Source organism: Podarcis muralis, chromosome 8 (assembly GCF_964188315.1).
Source record: "Podarcis muralis chromosome 8, rPodMur119.hap1.1, whole genome shotgun sequence".
In the NCBI taxonomy this organism is placed as follows: Eukaryota; Metazoa; Chordata; class Lepidosauria; order Squamata; family Lacertidae; genus Podarcis; species Podarcis muralis.
The window spans coordinates 54,587,670-54,614,688 of NC_135662.1; the positions used below are offsets into that span (position 1 = coordinate 54,587,670).

General features: G+C 39.9%; 1 protein-coding gene across 1 annotated transcript in view; it reads left to right on the top strand.

Moving 5' to 3' along the window:
• Positions 1-27,019, top strand: part of ZNF407 (zinc finger protein 407) — a 335,641-nt gene that overhangs the window by 172,176 nt on the left and 136,446 nt on the right. Inside the window, exons 5-6 of the mRNA XM_028737478.2 lie at positions 19,587-19,753; positions 24,919-25,002. Coding sequence (XP_028593311.2) covers positions 19,587-19,753; positions 24,919-25,002 — 251 coding nt within the window. The remainder of the gene's footprint in view (positions 1-19,586; positions 19,754-24,918; positions 25,003-27,019) is intronic.

A 27,019-nucleotide genomic window follows, 5' to 3' on the forward strand; every position in this document is an offset into this window, starting at 1 on the left:
CTAAACAAGTGGGTCTGGAAGATCATTGATAGATGTGTAGGTAGAACCAAAATTATTTCCCTTCTCTGATTAAAGCCTATTCCAGATAATTCATGGATCATAATTCTCACCTCAGGTTTTTTTTAAAAAACACAACCCATTAATTCTGCAAGGCAACTGAAAAGGAAAGCTGATTTTCCCAACCAGCATATGAAACACCTTTAGGAGTATAGAAAGCTGTCTTATAATAAAATAGACCATTGGCCCATCCCGTTCAGTATTGTCAACACTGCTGCCTTTCAACTGAATTTCTGGCCATACAAAGAGGTACAAAGTTTACAGCAAGTCCTCTGGCTGTTGCGCTTTCAGCAGACATTTCCTACGCACTTCCAAGCATATATTTGTAACCGCAAAGCCATAAAATTGGCCGTGCTTTTATTGACAGGCAACGACCGATTAATGTGTGTCTAACCGGAAGTGGGGGGGACGCGGGTGGCGCTGTGGGTAAAACCTCAGCGCCTAGGGCTTGCCGATCGCATGGTCGGCGGTTCGAATCCCCGCGGCGGGGTGAGCTCCCGTCTTTCGGTCCCAGCTCCTGCCCACCTAGCAGTTCGAAAGCACCCTTAAGTGCAAGTAGATAAATAGGTACCGCTTTATAGCGGGAAGGTAAACGGCGTTTCCGTGTGCTGCGCTGGCTCGCCAGATGCAGCTTGTCACGCTAGCCACGTGACCCGGAAGTGTCTGCGGACAGCGCTGGCCCTGGCCTCTTAAGTGAGATGGGCGCACAACCCTAGAGTCAGACACGACTGGCCCGTACGGGCAGGGGTACCTTTACCTTTACTTTACCTTAACCGGAAGTGACTGAAAACATCACTAAACACATCACTAAAAGGATGGGATGGGGGCGGGATGGAGTGAAACGGGAGCAGGGCACACATACCGCACTCTGCTAATGCGCTTGGTGGCCAAGAATGGGACCCCCGCATGAAATGGACGTTGGCTGTATTTTCTGTAATTCACTTTTGAATTCTGTTGCTCTATGACGGGGGCCTTTTTCAGCCCGAGGACCACATTCCTCATAGGCAGCCTACCGAGATAAGCATGCTAGGGGTGGGTATGGCTAGTAGCAAAGACCATGGATGTGACTACGGTATGGGGAGGTATTGGGTTGTTGCTGTTCTTATTTTGATTATGTATTTTGTGGTTTTGTATTTCGATTTTTGAACTGCCCTGAGACCTCCGGGTATAGGGCAGTATATAAATTCAAACAGCAGCAACAACAACAACTTTTTGCAGTAGGCAGCACTGCAGCCACACAAAAATCAGAGGTTCTTCTGCATGCCTCTCTCTTACAAACAAACACCTCTTCTGCTCTGTAGCCTTTCTCACAATTATTATTATTATTATTATTATTATTATTATTATTATTATTATTATTAAGTCTACTGGAGGTCATGTGGCTCTTATTGGCTTTTATTTGTGCAAGTTTTGGATATAACTTAAGGTTAATTACTTAAGGTTTCTTTCCTAGCATGTGCAGCAGTTGGTAGGCAGAAGAAAAAAATAATTTGGGGTGCTGTGGTAGTATAACAGTGTATATTTAAAAGCTGATGAATTCCATAAATAGTTCCAAATCTGTGCGAGTTCAGCATTTTGTATTTTTATGCAAATAACCCATGTGTTGCAGGGGATAGATTTGTGCACACAAATATTGGACAGCAGGGGGCGTTGCAGTTTTTCTCTGCCTCTCCCCCTGCCCCGATTGTCTGCCCCAGCCACGTTTTTCCAGGAAAGCTCTAAGAATAGAAGGCCTGCCAACAGAAAATAAGTGGAGGCAGGGGGAGCACAAGCAGGAGAAAAATTCAAGATTCCCTTTCACTCACTGCCCCAAATCCCACTCAGCTTTTTATCTATTCAAGATGACCCACCCATCCATCATGCCTAGTTAGTCTCTAATGTAAAAGTAATAAAAATAATCTGTCATAATCTGAAAGGGTTTAGTAGTTCAAGTATTTATCACTGATCTAACTTTACAATATATGGCTTATAGAGCTATCTATACTGCATAATATTCATGTCTTGGCTTGTGCTTATAGGGTCAATAATCCGTTTTAACTTTTCTGTGGGATATATTTTTCTGGGCAGTGCCAGACTGGCGTGCAATTTCTGTAAGATTCCCTGGTTCTCACTACTTTTTAAATATTTGCCTGCCACAAAGATATTTCAGATTTATTATTTTCTTATTATAAATGTATTTTCCCACTTTGTTCTATTAACATTTTTAAACATAGGATACAACTTTTTCTGAAACGCACACTAAAAGTGAGGTTTGAAATCTGCTCGTTTGAACTTTATTCACACATGAGTAATTTAAGTGAAACCAGCAAAATTATTCAGAACTTTGATCACAGCAAAAGAGTGACCCTGCTAGCGTTCCAGTGCGACTACATCGGTGCAAAAGGCTGCTGAGTTGCTCCTTAAGGCTGCAGTTGACTTCCATAGGAGCAGGATTACACCCCTTTAATCTTGAAAGAGTGTGAAGTCATTATAATATGCTGCATAGTAGCCCCTATTTGAACTGATTACCAGTATGACGTAGGAATGCTTCATTTTACCCATTTGTTGATGCAAAATAGCTACGAAGAAATTTAAAGTTAGCCATAAGGTAGTTTTAGTGTTCGCTCTTTGGATTATCTGAAAGTGGATGTTATGAAACCTAATAACTATATTGTCTTTTTTTATTTCATGTATAATAAAAACAATGGCAATGTGAATAGAGAAACAATAGCAGCATTTGGCGAGAGCTTGTTGTTTCTACTAACATAGTCTAAAGTGTATGCATTGCCATATCTCTGCTGATCACGTGTAAGAAGATTAAAAACTGTGGTTTTAAGAGGCTTTTAAAATAATTTTGTTTTATTTTATTTTATCGTAAGCAATCGTCCTTACATTGCAAGATCCAGTGACCTGCCATGTTAACACTTTGTCAGAGGTTATGACAAAATCCCAAACAACTAGGTGGTTGTTCTGTGCTTCTAACACGGAAATGTCTTCTGATTAGAACCACTTTCTTCTTCCCATGAATAAATTGTTTTCGTTCTAATTTTTTGTTCATTCTCTTGAAGAAATAAAGGCAATCCTATTTCCTCTTACAAATTATCATAAATATTGAAGAGGCAGATTTTTCTTAGATCATTAGCATATCACGCTGCGACCCACACCAGAATGTACCATTAACAAAGCAGCCTTCATGTAATTAATGTAAATAATATGGAACTACAGCATGAGTAACCCAGTCAGCCTTGGCAAAAAGCATTTGTCATAACGCATCATCTGAGGAGCTCAGTCTCAATTCAAATTAAACTTCATGGGTTTCCCCCTTTATTTTTTGCTTCTCAAGCTATAAATTCCTGAGAAACGTGCACCTATATGGAAGAAAGCAATCCGGAAAGCTGAAATTAAAATTTCATTATTTACTGTGCTTCTGCAGCAGAGGACAATTAGTATCTTCATAAAACTAGATATGTAGATTCTAAGGGCACATCTGAGGGTTCCCCTCCTCCCCTCACTCCTGCACTTAAAAGTGTTTTCTGTCCTCAGCTGCTGCCAGCAAATCTAAAGTATGGTGTTATGTCTGCCATTTGCTACTATTGCCCTCTGACTCCAAAACACAGAGGAGCATTGTAAATTTTTCATGAAGAGGTTTCAGTCTGTAAAACAGCAAACTGGAATAATGTTTTAAATGCAATCATTGTCAAGCCTGAACAATGTAATTTATCAAGAGAGCAGTTTGTACTATATAATAAGTTTCATATATTAATACAATTTTTCATCTGATGTCAGCCTCCTGATTTATGAATAGCCCATGATCTAAGGTGATCATTGAATTATAATTCAAGTAATAAGCCAGGAACAAGACACTCCATTGCTACCCTGCATTAGCTTACGTGCCACCAAGCCAATTTACTAAACAACCGTGGGCTAAATGATACAGTTTTTCTAATTCAAAGAAGGCACTCGTTAATTAGATAAAGGCTAAAGCTCTCATTATTTTTAAATGATTTAAGAACGAGTAAAGATCTTACAGCTTATACTGCAGCTCTAATAGTTCTCTGCTTACTGCCTTGTAATAAGAGTATTAAAGACAGATGGCCCATGCTGATTTAAACCAATTACAACACTTAATGTATACTAGTAGCAGTGACTATTCATAGGCACATCAGATGTTAATATTCTACATGCGACTGTTAAAAAACCCTTCTTATTAATGTGATTTACAAATAATTTGTTTCATTTTCTTGATTTTGGAGGTTTTTTGCCATCGGACTTGCATCTGTATGGTAGGGGCCACTTTTTAGCAGCTGCGATTCGTTCCTTAATCCCCATCACCTTTCGAACAGCTCCTAATTTGGTTTGCTCCCGTCATCAGTAGAGGAGTCAGATCTGCAGTTCTGAGCCACCTCTCCCCTTCAGAATAGATTTCAGTATTGACTGAATCCATGTGATCTCCATGAAATAATGGGGTCTGGGGGGGGCGAATTGAAATAGGGAATGTACTGAAAACCACATTTTCTTAAGCTTGTTTTACTCAGGAGTAAGTTCTGCTGATTTTGGCAAAGCGTACTTCCAGGCAAGTGTTCCCAGGTCTTTAGCCTTAGGGGATGTGTTTAACTAGCTGGGCTTTCCTTAATGGTACTTTGAAATGATTCAAAAGTGACTTTTGATTTTATAAATAAGCACGGTTGCAGGAATAGAGAGGTCATCAGGAGCTCCATTTCCTTTCAGTTAAGTAGAGATTTATCAAGTGTAATATGATTTCCACTGTATGCAGCTTAAGTTTTAAATTTAATTTATATTGATGTACCAGTTTGGTAGAACCGTTACATGCTTCCTTTTATTTCTTTTTCTGCCACGAGTCTTTTTTATACTTCGTGCGAGACTGAAGTGCTTCCGTTGAGCTAGAGTAGCCTATTCAATCACAGCTCCCCTCACCTCTGTCTCCTTGTTCAAGCCATCCATTTATCTCTACTGTCCATAACCTTAACATCATTCCTGACCATGAACTCTCCTTCTCCTATATCTCAAAACCTGTGTAAATTTGCTCTTTCTGCTTCCACAGTGCCTCTTGGCCATCGGTGCTGAAACCCACATTCCTGCTTGATGTTTTCAGATTTTAATTTCTGCTTTCACTTTAAAAATAATAATACTCCATATATTGGCTTTCAGATTTAGTTCAAGGTACAGCTGATCGTTGCTGAAGGTCGTCTTAAGAGCTGCAGCCAATTTGCATGTTTCCATTACATAAAATGCAGTAAATACCAGCATACAGTATTGCACTTTTCATGACACTATGCCATATCTTTGTCTCTGTGTGTCATTTTTATTCAGGAACCAGTTCATGCCATACTGAGAAGTAATACAATCCCCTCTCTTAAACTTAGCATTTCAGTCAACCAGCGTGACCAAGAGTCCAAGAAGCAGAAAACTTACTGTATAACCACTTTGCAAACGCTTAGAAATCATGAGATTTGAAAACGTTTTTCAAATTAAATTTGCCTCTGGATTCTTGCTATTGATATATTTACTTAAATTTAGACCCTACATTTATACACTAAAGTGCCTGAGGAAACAAAGGAAACGAAAACATAAAATTTCAGTGAAATACAGTAAAAACAATTAGCAAAATGCAACCTCTTATCCAAATCTATTTATCTTTACCAGTATGTACATTTCTTTCAGTTTTTTCATGTTTAATCCATCTGTCAACCAGAAATGTCCAACAAGGTGGCTATAAAGACACCCTAAAACAATGCAGAATTGTATACAAAAAACGAAGGCAAAATTATTAAAAATATTCTACAAATACAAATGGGCATCAACCTTAGTCATAGCTGCCAGCCTGCACAAAAGCCCTCTGGGACAAGGCTACCTTGTCCTGACTCCCAAAAGGCAATACAGTATGGCATAGATCTAACATTTCCCCCTCTCTTGAACCTGTATTGGCTAAGTGTTAGGTTTTGTACTCCGGCAGTTGCATATAGAGAGACCTATCAATTGCCCTTGCTGTGTATTTGTCTTCAAATTTCATCTCCAGTAGCATCCATCTCTTTGTATAGGTCTCTGTTCCTGTTATTCCCTGTCTATCTTGGACAATTTATGGGTTAACAGTGTAACAATATTGTCACTTTTCAGTGTGGGTTTTCCTGTGAGAGTCCAGAGGCACGCTTTTAAATGAGATTTTGTGCGTGCAGCACTTTCCGTTTACACTGAACCAACGAAGGCAGGACTGAAGGTGCTTTTGCTGTGTCTTTCTGGCCCCCACTTTTGTTTTAGAGGCACAACAAGATATGTTATTAATGGACCCTGAACAGAACAAGTTATTTGTTATGGTAACTTTTTGACCTATTTAATAAGTACTTAAAGCAGTGTAGTGCCATTTTTATTGTATTCTGCAGTGTACAGTTATGAAGCGTGGTACATAATAAAATAAAAGCAATAATGTGGATATTTCAGAGGGATCCATCAGAGCAGACCTGAAGCAACATATTTCATCTGGTTTGTCTGGCTCGGAAGCCTTGCAAGTTATAGCTGAAATAACTAGGAACAAAATTGTGGTTATGACTTGTGATTGTTTACCATTGTAACCAGTGAAGCTCTTTATGTCCTTACCCTTTCCGAAGCTTGGAAACATTTTCCAAATAACTTCATTAACACCTTCCCGTGTTTAGTTATGGGGGGGGGGGGATGTGGGCAGCCCTAATAATGCAGTGCAATTTATTTCACTGAATTTTGGTGAGATACAGGAAAGCAAGATTATTTTAACAAGCAAATAGTACAAAAAATAATAATACTATCTGAGATCATTGTCTGACAGTTTGATTTGGTTTGTGTGACCATAGACTAATAAAAGAAGGTTCTCTGTATTCTTTCAAAAATAGGAAGTCATTCAAAATACCCGTGTTAGAGCACTTACAGTGGAACCTCGTGTTACGTACCGTCCTCCTTGTGAATGCTGCGGGTTATGAGCTCCGCTAACCCAGAAGTAGATGCCCCGTGTTACGAACTTTGCTCCGGGATGCAAGCGGAAGTCGCGCGGCAGCAGCATGAGGCGCCATTAGTGAAAGCGCGCCTCATGTTACCAGCGGCTTCGGGTTACAAAGGGACCTCCGGAATGGATTAAGTTCATAACCGGAGGTACCACTGTATTTCAAATTTCTCCATTATGTAAACATGAACAATACGGTCAAGAACTCTTAAAACTGTAAGAGTTTCCAATTGCTGTAAGTTGGTTGGACATCACACTTGGAACATACTTACAGTACATATTTACCTGGATTTTATTCTAGTTTAGTTGCCACTCCTCCCCTGAAAGAATTTTGAGCATTGTGAGAGTTATCGGGGTACTGAGAATTCTCTGTTAGAAGTCTCTTCCACCAACACCACCCCTCAAAGAACCATAGTTCTTAGGGTACCTACAGGATGGTGTTAGAGCCCTCAGTGTTCAGCTGAGTGGACAGTATGGTTCTTGCTTAGCTTCCTGGTTCATCTGTCCACTAAGACGTACATGGCTTCCCCCAGTTCAGAAGAAACATGAACGTAGCTGCTATGTGTACAACTGCAAGCATGGATTTCCCTGACCAGTCGACCTGACACAATTTGTGAGGTGACCTAGCAGTTGTGTCACAACAGATATACAGTATACCTTTTGGCATAGCTGCTCCAGGTCTTTGCTTACCTTCCAATGTTCAGCTTCCTTGGATGACCCCAGGTTCTAGTAGACATTATGCATGATTTTAAACATCTCTTGTAATGTCCCTTCATCCAGTTGCTTCTCCGCCCCAAACTAAAAAGCCCTGAATATTGTAAGCTTTCCTCATAGGAGAATTACTCCAGCCCCTGAACCATTTCACTGCCCTTTTGTACACTGTTTCCAGTTCTGCAACCATGTTTTGGAGGTGCAGCAACCAGAACTGTCCACACTGTTCTAGTTCTCATGATCTGATTTCTGATCATGCAAAAGCATGAACAAGCTGGTAGCCCTATGTACCTTGAAAACACATTGCACCAATTTCTTTCACAATTTAGAAGGACTAATGTATTGGATTGCATGCTAGTATGATTCTCTAGCAACATCTCCTAGCCTTTGCCTCCTAGCCCAGTTATTGCAAAATAGTGTGCAGGGGCATACCAGTGTCCCGTAAGAGGGCCTGAAATGTGTCTCAAAATATTAAGCTAGATTAGCGGCGGAGAGAGTCTTCATGATGGCCAGGGCACGAGTGTGCCAGAGGGGCAGGACGCAAGGCAATGTGAGGACGACGCATCAGGGCAGGCATGTGCCCTTCCTATCAGGCTGATTGGGAGGGAGCAAGCCTGTTGCATCCTTCTTAGACCGCCCTGCCCGTGTGAGCCAGAAGGGTGGCATGAGGACGCAGCAGGACAGGCAATAATAGGTTAACAGTGTCCATAGGCAGCATAGCTCTGAAAACTGGTTGCTGGGAGGCAGGAACAGAAAAGAAATGTTGCCTTCTTGTAGGCATCTGAGGAGCAACTGATTGTCCACTGTTGGAAAGAATCTAGGTAGATTGTCTTATTCACAAAATGTTTCTTATCTGCCTGCCTGCCTTCTTTCTTTTTTTCTTAGACTAAATTGAAATGTCCTTCCAGTTTTAAGCGTTAAAAAGTTGTAGTCCCATGAACCTTCATAATCTTTCATATTAACAAGGAAAATCAGTGTAATGTCCCATTTCATCCTTCTTCCGCGCATAAAAAATACAGCAACGTGCACTATCGTTTTCAAGTACAAATGAAAACTGTATGAAAAAGCTGCTAATTATAAAAATGTTGTCCCCAGTAGTTTACAGAAAGCTTAGTCGCTACAGAGGTTTCAATACCTTGTTGACCAGTTTTTCATGGCACAAGAATGATTTTGGAGAGCTACTGTGTTAAGACCCTGTTTTCCAACACATTTATAACATGAAACACCTGAGCAAAGATTATGATATTATTTCTTGTCCTTTTTATAGTTAATCTCTCTCTCTCATTTTCATTCAAATATATATATATCACAAAAAAGAAAGAAAGCCCAACAGATTGGACCTCCAGGAAGTGCCCTGATGTTAATCAGAGCAGTGTGCAAGACAGAAAAGCTGATAGTCAGAAATTGCTCTTTAAACTAAGACAGACTGTCAGTCTTTAGGAATGGTGGGGAATGGCCTATTTATGTAATCAGATACTAAAGCTGGGAAGAAGCTGTCAGGCACATTCTTGTTGTGTAAGCAGCAGGCAAACTGTGCTTTATCTGACAGACAGTGTGTAAATCTGTCCATGCAAAAATCCAAATGTTTAGTTTGCTTCTAGTCACTGTAATAATCTGCTTATTTTCTTCTGCAAGAGCGATGACATCACTTAGCAGAATGCACCACAGACAGGAGGCCTAGATAAGGCTATGTTACTGTCAGTCATTCACTTCTTGATTGGCAAGGAGATAAATAGGAATCTACTGGAGGTTTGCTTCTAGCTAAAAGAGCAGCCAACACCTTCAGATAAGTATATGAACAAGAAGCCCATCTAGCATTTTCAGGTTATATTTAGTCTTCTTTGCAAGCAAAGAATTATAACTTTTCAAGAAGAAAATTCCATTCCATTGTGATGGTTTCTCATTAGACATGTGCCACTGACTCTATAAAAATACAATATGCATTGTCTTAAAATAATAATAATTCAGAAATACTGGTCTCACTACTGATTAAGATGGGATTAGTGTCTGTGTCAATTTTGATAAGGTTATTAATGCCTTTGTACTGATATTTGACAGATGAAAAGGTAGCATTTTGAGAAGTGGACTATGGTTGACATTAAAATATAGAAAACCTTGCAGTTCAACGACATTTTAGCCCAGGCATAGGCAAACTCCGGCCCTCCAGATGTTTGGGACTACAATTCCCATCATCCCTGACCACTGGTCCTGTTAGCTAGGGATGATGGGAATTGTAGTGCCAAACATCTGGAGGGCCAGAGTTTGCCTATACATGTTTTAGCCAAATGTTGCTCTTGGACTGTACCAGTGAAAAGCAACACACTCTGGGCTCTGCCATTAACAGACTTCCCCTTTCCTCCCATAAAGAACAGCCTGAAAAGACCAGTTGGCTTCATCCATTGTCCAGAGCAGGGACAGCTTTTTGGGAGCTTGCTTCAGCCCCACCCTCCCTGCTAAAAGCAACGCTTTCAAGAACACTTTCAAGAACTTCATAACTAAAAATTAGTGTCTGTGTTTGTTTCCACCCTTTTCCCTCCCCTGGTTTCCCACCGCTTTTGTGTTATGTCTTTTAGATGGTAAGCCTGCAAGCAAAGACCATTATTAATTGTAAGCTTCTCTGATAGCGTTTCCAGGGATATAAATATTTTAAATACATAAATAAATTTAGTCAAGCTAAGCTGGAAGTGGGATGCTTCTTATAAAAGTTTTTGGCAGTGGCAGAACTAGCTTTCATTGTCAGGTGTTGTTGGGTTTGTTTGTTTTTTGTCAAAAGGGAGTGAAAGTGTTTTACATGCGGCCTGAAATTGAACAGTGACCTCATTCCCTAGATTCATGAAACAAGAAAGCATTGCTCTGATTCCAAACTGGTTTTGTAAGCAGTGATATCAGCACATACCTAAAAGAGATTTACCTGTGTAGCACTATAACACCACATTTAGTACATGATCACTGCTGACTGGCTGAAACTTACCTAGAAAGGAGAAAGATGCTCAGATTTGAAAACGATAAATGGCACTCAAAGGGGAAACAGTGGCAGTGAACAGGCTTTAAAAAATGGGAACGTTAAATTTGGGGGGGATAATAATTCATCCTCTGACAAGTCTTCTTTTGGCCTCAAAAATGGGCGGACATTTTGCGCAGCCTTGCATTATATAGCCAGCACATTTTATTTGTCACTTCAGTGTTTCTTTTTAAAATGAGGAATGCTGTTGCGTGCTTGGATAAATCACAACATTTTTAAGCAGATTGTATGAAGCCAATTTATAGAAGAAGTCCATTAAAAGCATCACTGTTTTTCAGGGGACTATGTTTTGTTTCTTCATTGATGATGATGATAATGATAAATGGATTGCACTATTAAAGCATAAATTAACATTGCTAAACATGTCTACACTTTTCATCACTCAATCTACGTAGTCCCATTTCTGAAATGACTCCTGCAGTTTACAACTGGCATGCAGCTAGAAGAAACATTCATTGTCATCAGGCAGTTGCCATACACTATAGTCCTTATATTATGGTCCAGCAATAGAGAAATATTCTCAACCTTGCAGGCAGCCTCCATGGATACAAAAGGCTCGTTAGTGTTGAGGTATATTTTTTCCCTTACATAAAGGTCCAGGAAATTTGTTGGATCTCAGGGGCAGTGCTAAATGTGTGGCCTTACTCTACCCATGTAATGCCCAAAGAAAGCTATAGTTGTATGGATGTGTTGAATGCTAAGCTAGGACATGATGGATCCAGAGTGGCTCCTCTGTGCTGTAATTTCTTTGGGCATTTGAATTTTTAGTGATGTTTTGCATATTGAAAAACAGTTGCCTCCCCCCCCCTTGATATTATAGAATGAATTAGCTGAAACTGGCAAGCTGAATGGCAAGTCAGAGGAGGGAAATCAGGGTGTGTACATCCTTCCACATGTTTTACCTGGTATTTTGAAACATGACAGCCAAACATGAAGCAACTAGTTTTGAAAGCAGTTCGCTGTCATGGACTGGCTGGATGCAGAGGAGTGATGGGAGGCACCACCTGGGAAACCCCCCAGGAGAAAAGGCTCAGAGCCAGGGGATTGGTGGTGGGCTGAAGATGAGTGGTCAAAAGGAGCAGAGGGGGAGGGGGAGGAGGTGTTGGGTGTTGAAGAGGTAACAGGGTTTAGTGAGCAAGAAGAGACTGTGGCAGAGAGCAGTCCAGAATCAGAGTCAGAAACGGGGGGGGGGGGGGGGCAGTGTGAAGACAGGCTGCTGAAGAAGCAAGGGAGTCTCCCCTTCCTGCTGTAACCTGGTCTCCCAGAACACAGAACACACAGAGAAATGAAGAGGGGACAAGAATTACTGGGAAGAGATGCTGTGATCACTTGTCCTGTTTTGGTTCCTTTGAATAAAGAGTTAGCTTCTCTCACACTGGGTGTTTTATTGCTGACCTGTCCTTGACTCTGGCTTCGGACATTCACTTTCAGTTGTTGAGACTGGGTGGGGAGGAAGAATGGAGTAGGGGTTTTAGGATAATATACCTTATAATATAGGGACGCAGGTGGCACTGTGGGCTAAACCACAGAGCCTAGGGCTTGCCGATCAGAAGGTCAGCGGTTCGAATCCCCGTGATGGGGTGAGCTCCCGTTGCTCGGTCCCTGCTCCTGCCAACCTAGCAGTTCGAAAGCACGTCAAAGTGCAAGTAGATAAATAGGTACCACTCCGGCAGGAAGGTAAACGGCGTTTCCGTGCACTGCTCTGGTTCGCCAGAAGCGGCTTGGTCATGCTGGCCACATGACCCGGAAGCTATACGCCGGCTCCCTTGGCCAGTAAAGCAAGATGAGTGCCGCAACCCCAGAGTCATCCGTGACTGCACCTAATGGTCAGGGGTCCCTTTACCTTTACCTTTACCTTATAATATAGGACTAAAATCAAATCTTCACATTCTGTTTCGTTGTGTGTTTTTAATTCTGCACCTTCCCACTTTCTAGGTTCTAGTTTACAGCCAACTATTGCCATTATCATGTAACTAAACATGATTCTGTATAAAACCTAAACAGAGGTACTTCCTTTTTAAAGTTGAAGTAAGATTATGAGAAGTCTATTTATAAAGTTTATAAAGAGAAATAAACTCAATTGCTCTGTAAATTCTAACTTGCTTGTTAGTTAATCAAACTGACTACCATTAAACCAAATAGGTTTGCCTTTTGGTATGAGATAGATGAATGCCTGTGCCTTTGATGTTTCACTAGTAGTGAGCTAGTAGTGATGCAATAAAGCTGCTGGACCACTGAATTCCTAAATAAATAAATCCTTTTGATAGAAAAGATCAAGTAAATATTGGGAACTGGAAGCAGTCTATGTCTCTCTAGAGAAAAGTCTGTGGTATTGAGATGACCATAGCCCCAAGCTAAATTATTTGATCGTTCAGATCTATATGCATTACAGATCATTCAGATCCTGAAAACAGGGTTTTTTGTTTTTGTTTTAAGAACCTCAAAGATCCTCTGTTGAATAATGTTAAGGGAAACACAGGGCTGATTCTTGAGATATTATGAACACATTTCTTTAATGTAAATGCCTGGACAGTTGTGAACTTGGTATTAAATGACCTCATGCAGATAAGTGTGTTTTGGCGTGTTGTTGAATTTGGGTCCTGAATCAGGCTGAATTTGGCTGACTAAAAGCTTCCTGATATGCCAACATCACAGGTTTGGGGGTGTTGTTCTGAGTTTGCATAACAATGAATATCACAACACACTTCTAAGAGCCAAGTAATAATTTATTAAATAGCCAAAAAACGAAAATAATAAGATAAGGACAGCTGGATTGAATGAGATGGCTGCAATTATCAAGACATACAGTTGCCAGCAGCTGTAAATCTTACTGATATTTTTCATGAAAACTGGGAGTGGGGGAGTTAACCAAGTCAATGAATGTTGACTGTGTTATTAGGTAGGTTCTTGTACTCTTGAGGGATTGCACGATATATAAGGTAAAGTAAAAACAGCACTCAAATGAAACTGTAAGCTTTATTGGTGCAAAGGGGTTTGACTCATTAATATTATATATACAGATGTTCCATTTTTTCTACATTATATATTTGTACCAGTAAAAATTCATAGAGGTGTGTTAATGAAACATACCTCCATGTGCATTAAATAGTGGGATGTGACATTATTTTAAGTGATTGTATATTATAAAAAGCTCTGTAGCAGGATTAACGTTGTTAAATTGACATGATATTATAAGACCATGGAAGATGATAAATTATGAACTTTCCATTATGCCTTAATGCATACTGTAAGAATTACAAGGTAATGGCTATTGGTTGTATCAAGTTGGCCCATAGGCCTGAGTCCCATATATTTTAAAAAATAATAATTCTGTGGTCAGCTTCCATCTTCTCAATTTCATATCCTCCGAATTTCAAAATGGTTAAAAATCAGATAGGAATTTAAATGTAGGCATGCCCTGAAAGATGGCTATATAATAACACCTGAGTATCCAGTTCCAGGATATACTGAAGAAGCATAGGAGCTGCAAGGTGGTACATTTCCATCTGCTCAGGATCTAAATGTGCTTGTTTACTGTATCTTGAGCCCGCCCCCCCAATCATTATTAAACATTTTTAATGTTTTACTTGCTGCACTGAGATTAGACCCCAATTCTGTTTCTAATGCAAATTCAGGAATTGTTCTCTTGCATTGGAATTGGGATCCCTACTCCTTGGTGAAAGACGACTGTACAGTGATGAGTGTGTTGGACATAGTTATAGAAAATGCTGGTTCAGATCTGCACTTAGAAGTGCACTCCTAACACACAACAGGCTTGGTGGAGCAGCCCAGCCACTGTCCTGCTGCTCACACTGGCCAAGGTGAAAGGTGGTGGGCATGAAAAATTCCCTTCATCATTTCTGTTTTGGCCCAGCAAAGAAACCCAAATTAGGCCCATTGCTATCACGTTACAGCAGCAGGACTTGCTCAGGATCCGGTGAACCCTGTTATGACCTAGACCCACACCGCCAACAAAGCACCCCATTTTGAGTGTTTCCTTTGGATGCCAAAAGCAAGGAATACCACTGATAGTAGCTCCTACCCACTTGCTCCTGGTCAGTGGAGCATCCCTACTCATGGCAAAGCTGGTCAGGCAGGGCTGGTTGGAGGAACAAATCTGCTCTGTCCAAACCCATTCTAACACAGTGGATCAGGGGTATGTATTGTTCTGTTAGCTAAGATGACCCTTGGTGGGCTAATCAGCCGAGCTTAGTCTACCTCACAAAAAATAAAGAAAAGTTGCTCTGAGATATTTGAAAGGAGAGCAGAATACAAAAAATGAGAAAGAAATTATATCTGACTGCAGTTCCATTTTGATTCCTTCTGATTATTAGATTAGACTTGTCTAGTATTCAGATTTACTTCAGCACAGTGATATTTCACTATTTAGTCTGTATTTGCTGTTTTTGTCATTTTTAAGACAGTCGCTCAACCTTACTTGAACATTTTTATTGTATGTGAATAATAGAGTATGCATTGGGGTTCAATAGGTGCAATGCTGTTAAATGTGCATCTTGGAAGATTTAAAAATGAGGGATTTATTTTGTCATTCATAAAGTTGTAATACAGTCTAGAGAAACTATTTGTTAAAAGATAGCATCTACTTAACCTGCTTATTTATTTCTTGTAGTAGAAGGTTAGATCCACAATAAATACACAAGGAAATAAGTAGATAGGGGAATTTATCTTAGAAATAAGATCCCTGCCATGCTTTTGAAATGTGAAATGCATGAAGACCTGTCATAGAGATATACGGACATGATATTTTTTTACGGTGCATTTGGAAGTATTTAGCTATATTTGTCATTTTCTAGTGCCACCAAGCAATGATCAAGTGATATAGTAATTTGAAAGTCTGTTTTCAATTCAGTATGTGTGCACGCACAAGCACATCTGCACACACACATACACACATCATTCTTGATCCTTTTATCTTCCTCCATTCCTTGTGCATGAAAATGGTTTTATTGGGAAATTTAGCAATTGTTTAATGTAAGTGTAATTTGTATATGTGTGTGTGTGTGTGTGTGTGTGTGTGTGTGTGTGTGTGTGTGTGTATATAGTCAGATTGCATTATGCAAATGATGTGAATTGTTTGTTAATGCTTGTAAAACAAACTGGAGAGCTGTACCAAACCTCTGTAGATATTTTTTGTAAAACAGCAACAACAACCTACAAACTAAATACAGGTTTGTTCTTCTGACTATATGAACATAATAGGATGATTTTATGTGCTTTCACTTAATAGCATCATTGAAGTCCACAAAACCGGAGTTGTCTTTTTTTGCAGACAGTCTTTATTCATTTGAACCTGTGAATTCATAACCTTGATAGCCTGTGCTTTCTACAGAGTGTGTACCGCCTGGGTTCAGGTTTCTGTTCCTTGTTGGATCCATATTAGATTAGATTCAGACAAGAAATTAAGCACTGATGTTCTGTTACAGTACCTATATTAGGGGTGGGGAATACCCCTCTGTATCTGGTCTTCAGAACTCTTCCACAGTTACACCAGCCCTACTCCACTGGCTTGGATGGAGGATAGATAACAATGTCTGTATGTAAAACTGGTCTACTGTAAAAGTTAAAATTTATGTTTGCTGCTCCACCCACTTTAGCCTATGGCCCCACCCAACACTGGGATGTGGCCCTTGGAAAGTTGCCCAGAAGAAATGTGATCCTTAGTATGGAAATAGAGTTCAAGATTCTGCCTGTTCCAATGTATACTATGCCCTAACTTATGGTGGCATCTGTATATGGTAGGAGGGAGTAAACCCTCTTGAACAGTGTAGTGTGGTTGTGGTCAAGGGGCATCTTCCAGACACATGTTATCTGATCTTTCTTTATTGCAGCCTTACAGTTAAGCCTTTTGAATTCTAAGCTTATGTCACTAAGCAGAATAAGAAAAAAAAATTAAAGGGGGTGATTTTTACAGCATGATGTTCTAGCCTTGCCAACCTTCTAGTTCTATAAATGAACCCCAAAAATAAGTTGTCAGGAGCTGCCATGTTACAGCAGGTAATACTAAAAGACAGTGGTTGACCCAAGGTCACCCAGTGAGCTTTATGGTTAACTGGGGCTTTGAAACCTGGTCTCCCAGGTCCTGTTCCAGAACTATTAATAACTGCACCAAATTGGCATTCTCTAATACCAATAATAATATCAATAAATAATACCAATAAATAATACCAATAATGGGGACACGGGTGGCGCTGTGGGTAAAACCTAAGTGCCTAGGACTTGCCGATCGTATGGTCGGCGGTTCAAATCCCCGCGGCGGGGTGAGCTCCCGTCTTTCGGTCCCAGCTCCTGCCCACCTAGCAGTTCGAAAGCATCCCTTAGTGCAAGTAGATAAATAGGTACCGCTTTATAGTGGGAAGGTAAACGGCGTTTCCGTGTGCTGCGCTGGTGCTGGCTCGGCAGAGCAGCTTTGTCACGCTGACCATGTGACCCGGAAGTGTCTCCGGACAGCGCTGGCCCCCGGCCTCTTAAGTGAGATGGGCGCACAGCCCTAGAGTCGGATACGACTGGCCCGTACGGGCAGGGGTACCTTTACCTTTTATCTTTAATACCAATAATAGACTAGTGTGATCTAATAGTAATCTGGGAAGACCAGAGTGAAAAGAAAGGTTTTTAAGTATATGCCGGAAACATAATCTTGTAGTGGTCTGACATATTTCGACACAGAGGGGTTTATAAAGAGGACAGGTGCCACCACATTAAAGGCTCTGTTCTATGCATAAGTAATATTATATTAGGTGATTCAGTTTTCAAGATGTGGCTTCAGAGGAAGATTCTATGAGTGAACAGCCAATCCCTCCTTTTAAGCTTGAATTCAAGCGCCAAATTCAAGCTGCAGCTGTTCTTATCCATAGCCTCACTTTTCAGAGAAGTGGGGTCAGTGTCAACTGGGAATGTAACTATTCCAAACATGACCTGAGCATGAGAAAACTCCCTCTCTGTAGATGGAATATTCAGCACTGTTGATGTTTTGGGGAAGAGTTGTTTGTTTTTTAAATCCACCTCTTTGCTATTGCAAACTGTAATCATTTAAGCTGGGATGAGGATGAGGGAATGAGGAACCTCAGGCCTGGAGACCAAATGTGACCATGCAGGCCTCCATCCGGCCCTTTGAATCCTCACAAGGGCCACATTCACACTGCATTTAAAGACTATGATATCTTTCCCTGAAGAATTCTGAAAGCTGTAGCCTTTGAAGAGTGCTGAGGACACTTCTACTCCCCTCACAGAACTACCATTGTCAGAGTGGTTTTAACAGTCAAACTCTTCACAGGGAACTCTGGAAATTGTAGCTCTCTGAGAGGAATAGGAGCCTCCTAACAAGTCTCAGTACCCTTCACAAACTGTAGCCCCCAGAATTCGTTGGAGGGAACCACAACTGTTTAAATGTTCTTCTCCAAGGAAGTTCATTATACACCTTCATTATACACCTTTAGGTGCCAAGCAAAAACATTCCTTTTTAACCAGGCCTTTGACATCCAACACCCTTTTAGAATGTGGCTTTGGGGGGGGGGTATTGTTTTTGGTTTGATTTTCTATGTTGTGGTTTTGTTTGGGAACTGCCCTGAGACCTTCGGGTATAAGGCGGTGTATAAGTTGAAATAATAATAATAATAATAATAATAATAATAATAATAATAATAGAAGAAGAAGAAGAAGTGGTAGGTTCTTTAAATGAGCCACAGTAGAGTTACCTAGAGCTACAATGTTCAGCGTTTCCTGTGAAGAGAGATTGATTCTTATACCACTCTCTGGGAGTACGGCCTCCTAACAACTCTCAGCTCTCAGCATCCTTAGGAAAAAGATGCCATAGTCTTTAAATGTCTGGTGTGAATGTGGCTTAGCTGCCTCCCCATCCCAGGCCACACACTCCACTGACCAGCTCCATGACCTCCTTCCATGCTTTTGCCTTTCCGGAATGTGCCCTTGAGTCGTGATAATGCCTCTTGCTTACCTAAATGGAGGCTACAGCGATGTGCACATGGGGCTGGTAGAATAGAGAAGTGTTCCCCCCCCCCCCCCATTTAGCACAGCTAAAATGTAGCCTAATGTCATATTCATTGACCTGTCCCTTTTTTCCTTCTAGGAGGGAATGAGGTTGAAAAAGGTCCCCCCCCCCCCCTGATTTAAGCTATATAATGTTTCTGTTTTTAGCAAGCTTTTCATATTTAACCGTGGAAATGCTGGAAAAAAATAAAAAGTACCTCATGTTAAGCAGTGCAATTTTTTTTTCAATAAATGATAAATCTTTTGAAGATAGGGGTTTTTTGTTCCCTCCACCCCCTGTCTTCTTAACACATGTGGGTTTTTTTTAGTTTTGTAGTTTTGTTGTTGTTGTTTACAACGGTAACAGTGTTATTACAAGTAGTATTTCACCTCCACACTGCAGTAGCAGCAGCATGGCACAGAGCGGTGTGATTGTCTGAGTAGTTTAGTATGGATAGCTTTTCATTTAGCCTTTGCTCTGACAGCCCATGCCCTGGATAAGTGGTGTAGGCCTGTACAGGTGAAATCTATTCTCACATTTGCCTCAGGGGTGACTGGACTGTAACAGAATTTTTCAAACCCGTTGGGCCCAACCGCAAAGCAGAGAATAAATGGCTGAAGTGCCAGGTCTCGACAGAAAAATCAATGCCTGGTTATACAGACATGACAGACCAGGTCTGCAATTCTCTTCATGAAAGTCTCTGCGTTTACCACACTTTGAGTTAAAAAACATGCTTCTTTTGTCAGTTTTGGGGTTTGCGTGTGTGTGTATAAAGTTAACACCTGGTTTTCTTCTTCTCCCCCCCTCTTTTTTTTTTTACACAGGAAATTTACATGTCCCTTATGTGACAGAAGTTTTACAGAGAAGTGGGCATTGAACAATCATATGAAACTCCACACAGGAGAAAAGCCATACAAGTGCTCATGGCCTACATGCCATTATTCCTTCCTCACAGTATCGGCCATGAAAGACCACTATAGGACTCACACAGGTTTGGCTCATGCTTTTCTTAACCTGATGCGGGCACATGGAAATGAAGGGGTGATGGTAGAGGGCTTGTTGCATTACATTTTGTGCCTAGCAAGTAAAATGGCCACATTTAAGAAAGGCTCTGAAACAAATCCTTCTGTTTGCAACATCAGTTTTTTGTTCTGTGCTGATAGATGTTGGCATCACCTGTGATGCTAACATTTATTTTTTTTATTTATTATATTTATTATAAGCCACATAGAACAATTGTGAGCTTGCACACAAAATGTAGTTAAGCAAACAAAAAGACCATGGTTGTGTGTGGCTTCAGAGATCCACCTGTTGCTTTTTATCGTATGAGAACTTCTAAATTTATCCTTTAATGTGAAAATGATCTAGGTGAAAAATAGCAACAACCCACAGTTTATTGCTGCTCCAGGAAGTGTTTTGTGCTCATTTTTAACATTCTTCAAATTTGCTTTCATGTTCTTTCCTTAATGAAGGAAGCTTCCTGCTTATGTTTTTAATGCGATCACAATATCATAACTGATAATGTGGTTGGAATTAATCAATATTTCAAATTTACTGAAGGCAATATGAAAAAAATGAAACAGATTCAAGCTTCTGGAAGTGAAAAGTAAAGTTTCACATCACCCGACTATGTTGACTCAAAAAATCATGTTTCCTACTGATTTTTCTCAGTGGAATCATGCTTAGGCATAGATGTGTTTCAGATCTTAGAAAGAGGGCACCATATAAACAAGTGTAGTTTTTGGAGCTATAGTAATGGCAGAAATTGCTGGAAAGCATACCCCCGTACTATTGGTTCATATAATTCATTTATTCATAGGATAACTTTTGGCCTGTGGCGGAAAGGCAGGATAAATATATTATTTGACTGACTGATTAAATAAATGAGCAAGAAAGCAAGTTGAGGAAAATTTACAGGAAGGAGGAAATGGCTACAAATATCCATGAGAACCAAGCCTAACTGAAGTATTGATATTTGATACCAAGCAGTTTCCAGCAGTACTGAGGAACAGCAATAATTTTGAAGGTGCATTGGCCACAGTTTAAATTCACACTGCATAAAATACCAGTTTTATTTAACACACAGTGAAAAGCTTTCTACAGCTGGAGGAAAACAGTGTTAATACCTGTACTTTTTTAGTTAAAAGTTGATGCAAGTTAAGCTTATTAGAACAAAAAGATTGCTGTAAAGGACTAGAAAGCTTTTAATAATCAGCTGTTAACTACAAATAACATTATTATAGAAACTCTTCACATGCAGCCTGGTTCTTTAAGAATAATATTAAACTGTAGCATAGATTGTAACATTATGGGATGTGAATTAAAACTGCCGAAAAGTGAGATTACTTTTTAGCTCCTTAGCAAAACAGTATATGTAAGTCTTGTTCAAAAAATAGATGTTCTTGTAAAAATGTAAAAAAAAAAACAATCTGGAAATCAAAATTCTGTAGGCATTTCTTAGAAAGATGAAACAGTGTTCCATTAAATTAAAAAAAATATATTCCTGAAAAGATCCTCCCCCCAGTTTTGCGAAAATGAAATGAGTTGTTGCTAGAAATTATAGGTTAAAAGTTCTTCCAAGGCAGTTTGTAGGAAACCCAGGCCTCCTTAGCTTCTTTGACAAGGGTGTTGACGATTTAAGGTCTCCAGCCTGCCCTGAGAGATCACTTATATCGAACAGCAGATGAAAAGCCAGTGCAGATGTAATTTATCGTCGGCGTTTCCTTCTAAAGAATAATTGTGGAGACTTGGTTAGATCAATAATATGGATTTTTGTTGTTAGGTCTTGTAGTCTGCACCATAATGAGAGATAGGGGACAGTGGCTGTTTTCTAATAGAAAATAAAGGATTGGTTTCCGTGTCTTTCTACATTTGAATGCAAAATGGCACACTTGAAACTAATTCAAGTTGTTAAGAAAAGACCCATTTTCTATTACATTCCTGTTATCATATAAACATGGCATGTTAGATCAGCCCTCTGTACCTGAAGTGATATATTGCCCCTTAGATCCTTCTCAAAGTTTAAAGGTTGTAACTTCTGGATGAAGAATGAATTGTAAAATTGTTTAATGTAAGACTGAAATACCGAAATCATGTTCACAGTTACATGTCTTCCAGCATACCTAACTATGTGCGGGATTGCACCTAATAATTGTTCAGCCAATCTACATGTCTGCACTCAAACAAAACAAAAGCCTAATACATGGAAAACTGAAGTGTGAAGGATATAGGATGTGATAAACTCACTGCAACAATAAAATATGTCCCATCCCCAAAGTTACTTCTGTTCTTGTATGCCTAGAAGACAGTCCTAAATAAAGGCAATATGTTTTACCAGATTTATGTAGTTTTGAAAAGTCATCCTCCATTATTCAATAAAGATAATTCCCACTGACTACTGTGGGAATACAGGATTTGGTGGTATATAAAGAATTCAGTGGGACGCGGGTGGCGCTGTGGGTAAAAGCCTCAGTGCCTAGGGCTTGCCGATCGAAAGGTCGGCAGTTCGAATCCCCGCGGCGGGGTGCGCTCCCGTTGTTCGGTCCCAGCACCTGCCAACCTAGCAGTTCGAAAGCACTCCCGGGTGCAAGTAGATAAATAGGGACCGCTTACTAGCGGGAAGGTAAACGGTGTTTCCGTGTGTGGCTCTGGCTCGCCAGAGCAGCAATGTCACGCTGGCCACGTGACCCGGAAGTGTCTCTGGACAGCGCTGGCCCCCGGCCTCTTGAGTGAGATGGGCGCACAACCCTAGAGTCTGTCAAGACTGGCCCGTACGCGCAGGGGTACCTTTACCTTTAAAGAATTCAGTGGGTACTATAATAAGTCAATTTTACATAGTAAGCATGTAGTGTTTTTGCATAGTTGGTACCAAGTAGTTCATATGTATTTGACAGCATGATATAAAGTGCTGTTTGTGTCCTTCATAAGCATAAAAACCTGCAGGCTTTAATGACATTCAGGTCTCCCCTGAAAGGTAAAATGCCATACAGTACATGATAGCTGATAGCATCTCCCTGAATGTGATATGGCACAAGAGTGTTTGGATTAAGGCCAGTGTGTATTGACAAGGAAAATTGCCCTAAATACCTGGTTGCTATGGGTTGCTTCTAGATTTATGGCAAGAATACTTATTTTTCTATTGCTAATGACTGTGTTGTTATGTTGCTCCATAACACACAAGTTTTACTGAGCCATACAAAATCACTTATAAGGTGTCCTTTTCTCAGACAAATCATATAATGTGGGGGTATATGTTACCGAATATTCATTTGAACTGTTTGGAACCTTTCCATTGCCAGATAGTTTCACATAGATGTATAGCTTGCCTCTTCAAGTTCACTGCATTGTCAATCTTTTGTTTGTTTTTTAGTATAACAACAGTTTAGGCTAGTTAGACGGGGCTGGGGAACTTTAGAATCTACAGATGTTACTGGACGAAAGCACTAATTATTCCTAACCATTGGCCATGCTGACTCAGGCTGGTGGGAACTGGAATCTAATAACATATGGAAGGTCAAAGTTTCTGCCGCCCTGATCTATGTGATATGTGTCAGTTTTGCCCAACTGATGGTACACCTGCATCAGCACAACCAGATACCTTCATCTCTCCCAGCTGCAACAAAGCATGCCTCCTCCTTATTAGTGTCTACAGCCACAGCAGGCACTGTAACTCTGCAACACTTTAACTTCACCCCCAAATACACATTCTCCCAGTGTCTCCCAAGGCAGGCTGTTGCCAGTAATTCAATGATTAGAGCTAGGTAGAGTGAGAGGGTAGCGTTTGCCAGGCCTGGGGACAGGAAGGTTAATGTTGTGGTGGCAGCATAATACTATTTCTTAGCTGCCAGGGTGTCTAAGTCTAATCCTGGCTGCGTTATTCCATACCTCTTCAAGGTTTACATCGACTAATGAAGATTGCTGGTAGGGAGTCAGAAAATTAAAGCTGTTTCACAGAAGGCAGACACTCATAAGGAACAGGAAGACAAATGTAAAACTAATAGTGACGGGAAAACAGGCCTCTAAACTTATATGGAGTTACATATATTGTAATTCCACTTCCTTGTGAGCTGGAAGTATAAAAGGGATGTTGCCATTTATTTGAAATAGTTTCCCAGATTCTTTAATTCCCTTCCATTGGTACCAGGGTGGGAGGGTACAGTTTTTTCTCCAAATGAGCCAAATGACTCATTTGTGTGTTAAAGCTGTGTTATGATTTCTCTGGCTCTCTCTAAGGTTAGTATTATTATTCTGTAATACCCTTCTTGGTTGGTCTTGTGGGATGAATCTGCTTCACATGCCTGGGCTTTACTGACTAAAAATGCTATTGTGAAATGATATACTGCATTTATAAACTGCAGAAGGCAAATTTTTATCTGGAATAAAAATACTTTATAAGTGTACATTTATACACTTTTAACAATTACCAACCCTGCCAAATCTATATTTTAATGGGTTCAGAGGCTTAGAATAAAGACATGTCGTTAAATATGAACAATGCAAGTACTACTTCAATTTCTGAAGTAATTCCCAGACTTGTTTTTCTTCATTATGAAAGTTTTAGATACATAAACAGCATTGAGCTCCTATTGGTACAGAATAACAGAGCTTTTAAAATTGTTGCCTATTTTCTTTTCTGGAAAATAATTTAATTTCCATAATTTACTGGGAGATTCTTGAGGAGCACTGTGATCAAGTCAGTTAAAATTTGCTCAACATCTTTATTTTGTGGGTAAATCCAATATATTTTTATTTAAGCAGAACCATATATATACTGTATATTAACTTTTCTAGGCAGTCTTTCCTCAGCACAGAAAGGCCAGATGTATGGGAATTGTAAAAAATCAGGATATGCATAAAAACTGTTCAAGTGCATAAAGCAGCCCCATCTGGAAGACATCTAACAGAAATGAAGTTGTACAAAACCATTCCATTGATAATAAAGCTAATTTTTATGGGTCTGACAAGTATGTAATTATGTTCAGTGGTGCTTTTCAGATTTTATCACAGTCAATAAACCGCAGTGGTAATTTCATTCCCATTTGACATATTTACATGGAAACATTTGATTGGAGGAATTAGTAACCCTGAAAGCCTTGATAGATATGTTTTAATGATCTGTGACCTCCGCAGTCCCTCATCTGTTTATTGTTGCAACAGGCGAGAAGTCTTTCCTATGTGACCTTTGTGGCTTTGCTGGCGGGACACGTCATGCCCTCACCAAGCATCGGAGGCAGCACACAGGTCAGTTAAGCTGTCTTCTACCCTTTTGTATTTTCTCTGCGGCAAAGGACTGTCATCCAGGCTGGGGAATAAAGGGAATCATATAGCACATAGCAGTCCAGAGAGTATAACTGTTTGCTGATTGCTTGCTTGCTTATTTGTTTGCCTTTACAAATTGGTATGCCTAAGGTCTATGTCAAATGCTTTTATTTATGAACCTAATGCTTTTTTTCTTTTTAAAAGGATAATTTTGAATAGCAGGTGTCTCTTTGAAAATTAAGTACGTAAGGTTTATTTTAGAGGCCCAGCTAGACTGCAGACTGCATGGAGGTTGTATAAGAATATGCTTAAGAATTCCTATGTGAAAATTAAAGGAGCAAGATTTTGTCCCCTCCCCCCCCCCCCCAGCAACTGAAATATGGCCAAATTTTTTTGTAACGTTGTCATTTTCTGTTTACTGTTGATGCATGACACTTTGGATATAGGTTTCCACTCCCCAAACATTTCATGCTCCAAACTAATTATTAATGTTGGTAAAATTAACTGTGAAGGTCTGTCCATGTCTTCTCAGAAGTAAGCTCCACTGAGTTCAATTAGAATTACTCCCAAGTTTACATAGGATTCTAGCCTATGTTAGATTTTTGAAAATGAAAGTGGGAATATATGCAGATTAAATGGTTCATTCTCAGTAGTACAATTTGTATGATTAGTCTATAATGTTTTCCTCAAAAAGACTGTGGTTGTTCATAGATGTTAAATGCAGCTGTTTTTCTTTAAGGGTATGACCCATTCTCGATTCAGGATGCTGGCTGTTATTAACCAACATTTTTAATGCATTTTAATTAATGCCCAGTTATATCCTTTCTCTGGAACTATATGCAGCTAGGATCTGAGATTAGTCAACCAACATATTTGGAGAGTTGAAGATTATCCTGAGGAATTGAATGTTCTGAAGCATATGCCGCAAACACATATGGTCAAAGCCTGTTGTGGACTTGCAGACATGCAGTCTCGGAAACTGCAGTTGCAATTTACAGAGGGAAATTCTGTGTAGAAATTAAATAAGGACAGTGCTATATGCATTAAACTAGATGTATTAAACTCGCATGTTAGTTTTAAATCTGTTATGATAATCACCTTACAATATTATCTCACAATGTATTGGAGAATATCTGATATATCATATCAGGTTAATATGAAAGCATTGTGGGTATCTGTTTGTTGACACCGAAGATCCCAGTGTCCTGTTAAGTGCAATGCTCAGTTCCACTTGTACACATCAGATTTACTTTGCAGAATGAGTACATGGAGCTTAGTGACTCCTGAGCAAAAGGCTAATCCTGACAAAGCAGAAAGGGTACTATTCATGTTTAATCTTCTAGAGCCCTACATACCAACCACTCTCATGCTGCCCTGGTTGAAGGGCTACTGTAGCTCTTACAAGTTGTACCTACAACTTATTAAGAGTCCATCGCAGTATTCTGTTACATTATATAATGTAGCGTCAGTGTAAGCAGAGACAGAGGGTTGCATTTGAATGTGTGAAAGGTGAGTAAGATTCAGATATTTGTCCAGACACATAGCTTCTTATGCTACGTGTAAGCAAGTCACCCTCTTTCATAGGGTTGCTTTAAGTATCCAAAAGATAAGAACTGAGACATGCTTTCTGTTCTGACACATGGTATAAAAACCACCATCATCATAAATGATCACCTGCTAAAGAAATACTTGAAACAGACACAGAGGTGTTCAGTAGGGCAATTGAACATTTGGAATGAGAGGAATTCTAAAAGTTGTTCCAGGGAGAGGTACGTTGCTACAAAGTACCTAAGTGCCATGCCAATTGTGAGGATCCTTTCAAATTTTATTAAGGTACATGTTTATTTGAAACAGAGGGGGGGCAACAGCCTGTGGTGGCCAAAGCAGCCTCGTTTAAATATAATTTAGAATATTGGGGATGGGGTCTTCTCATTAAGTTATCTAACCAAGTTCCAGCTTATTCTTTATCCCATGGAGATGTTGGAAACGGCAAAGGGGG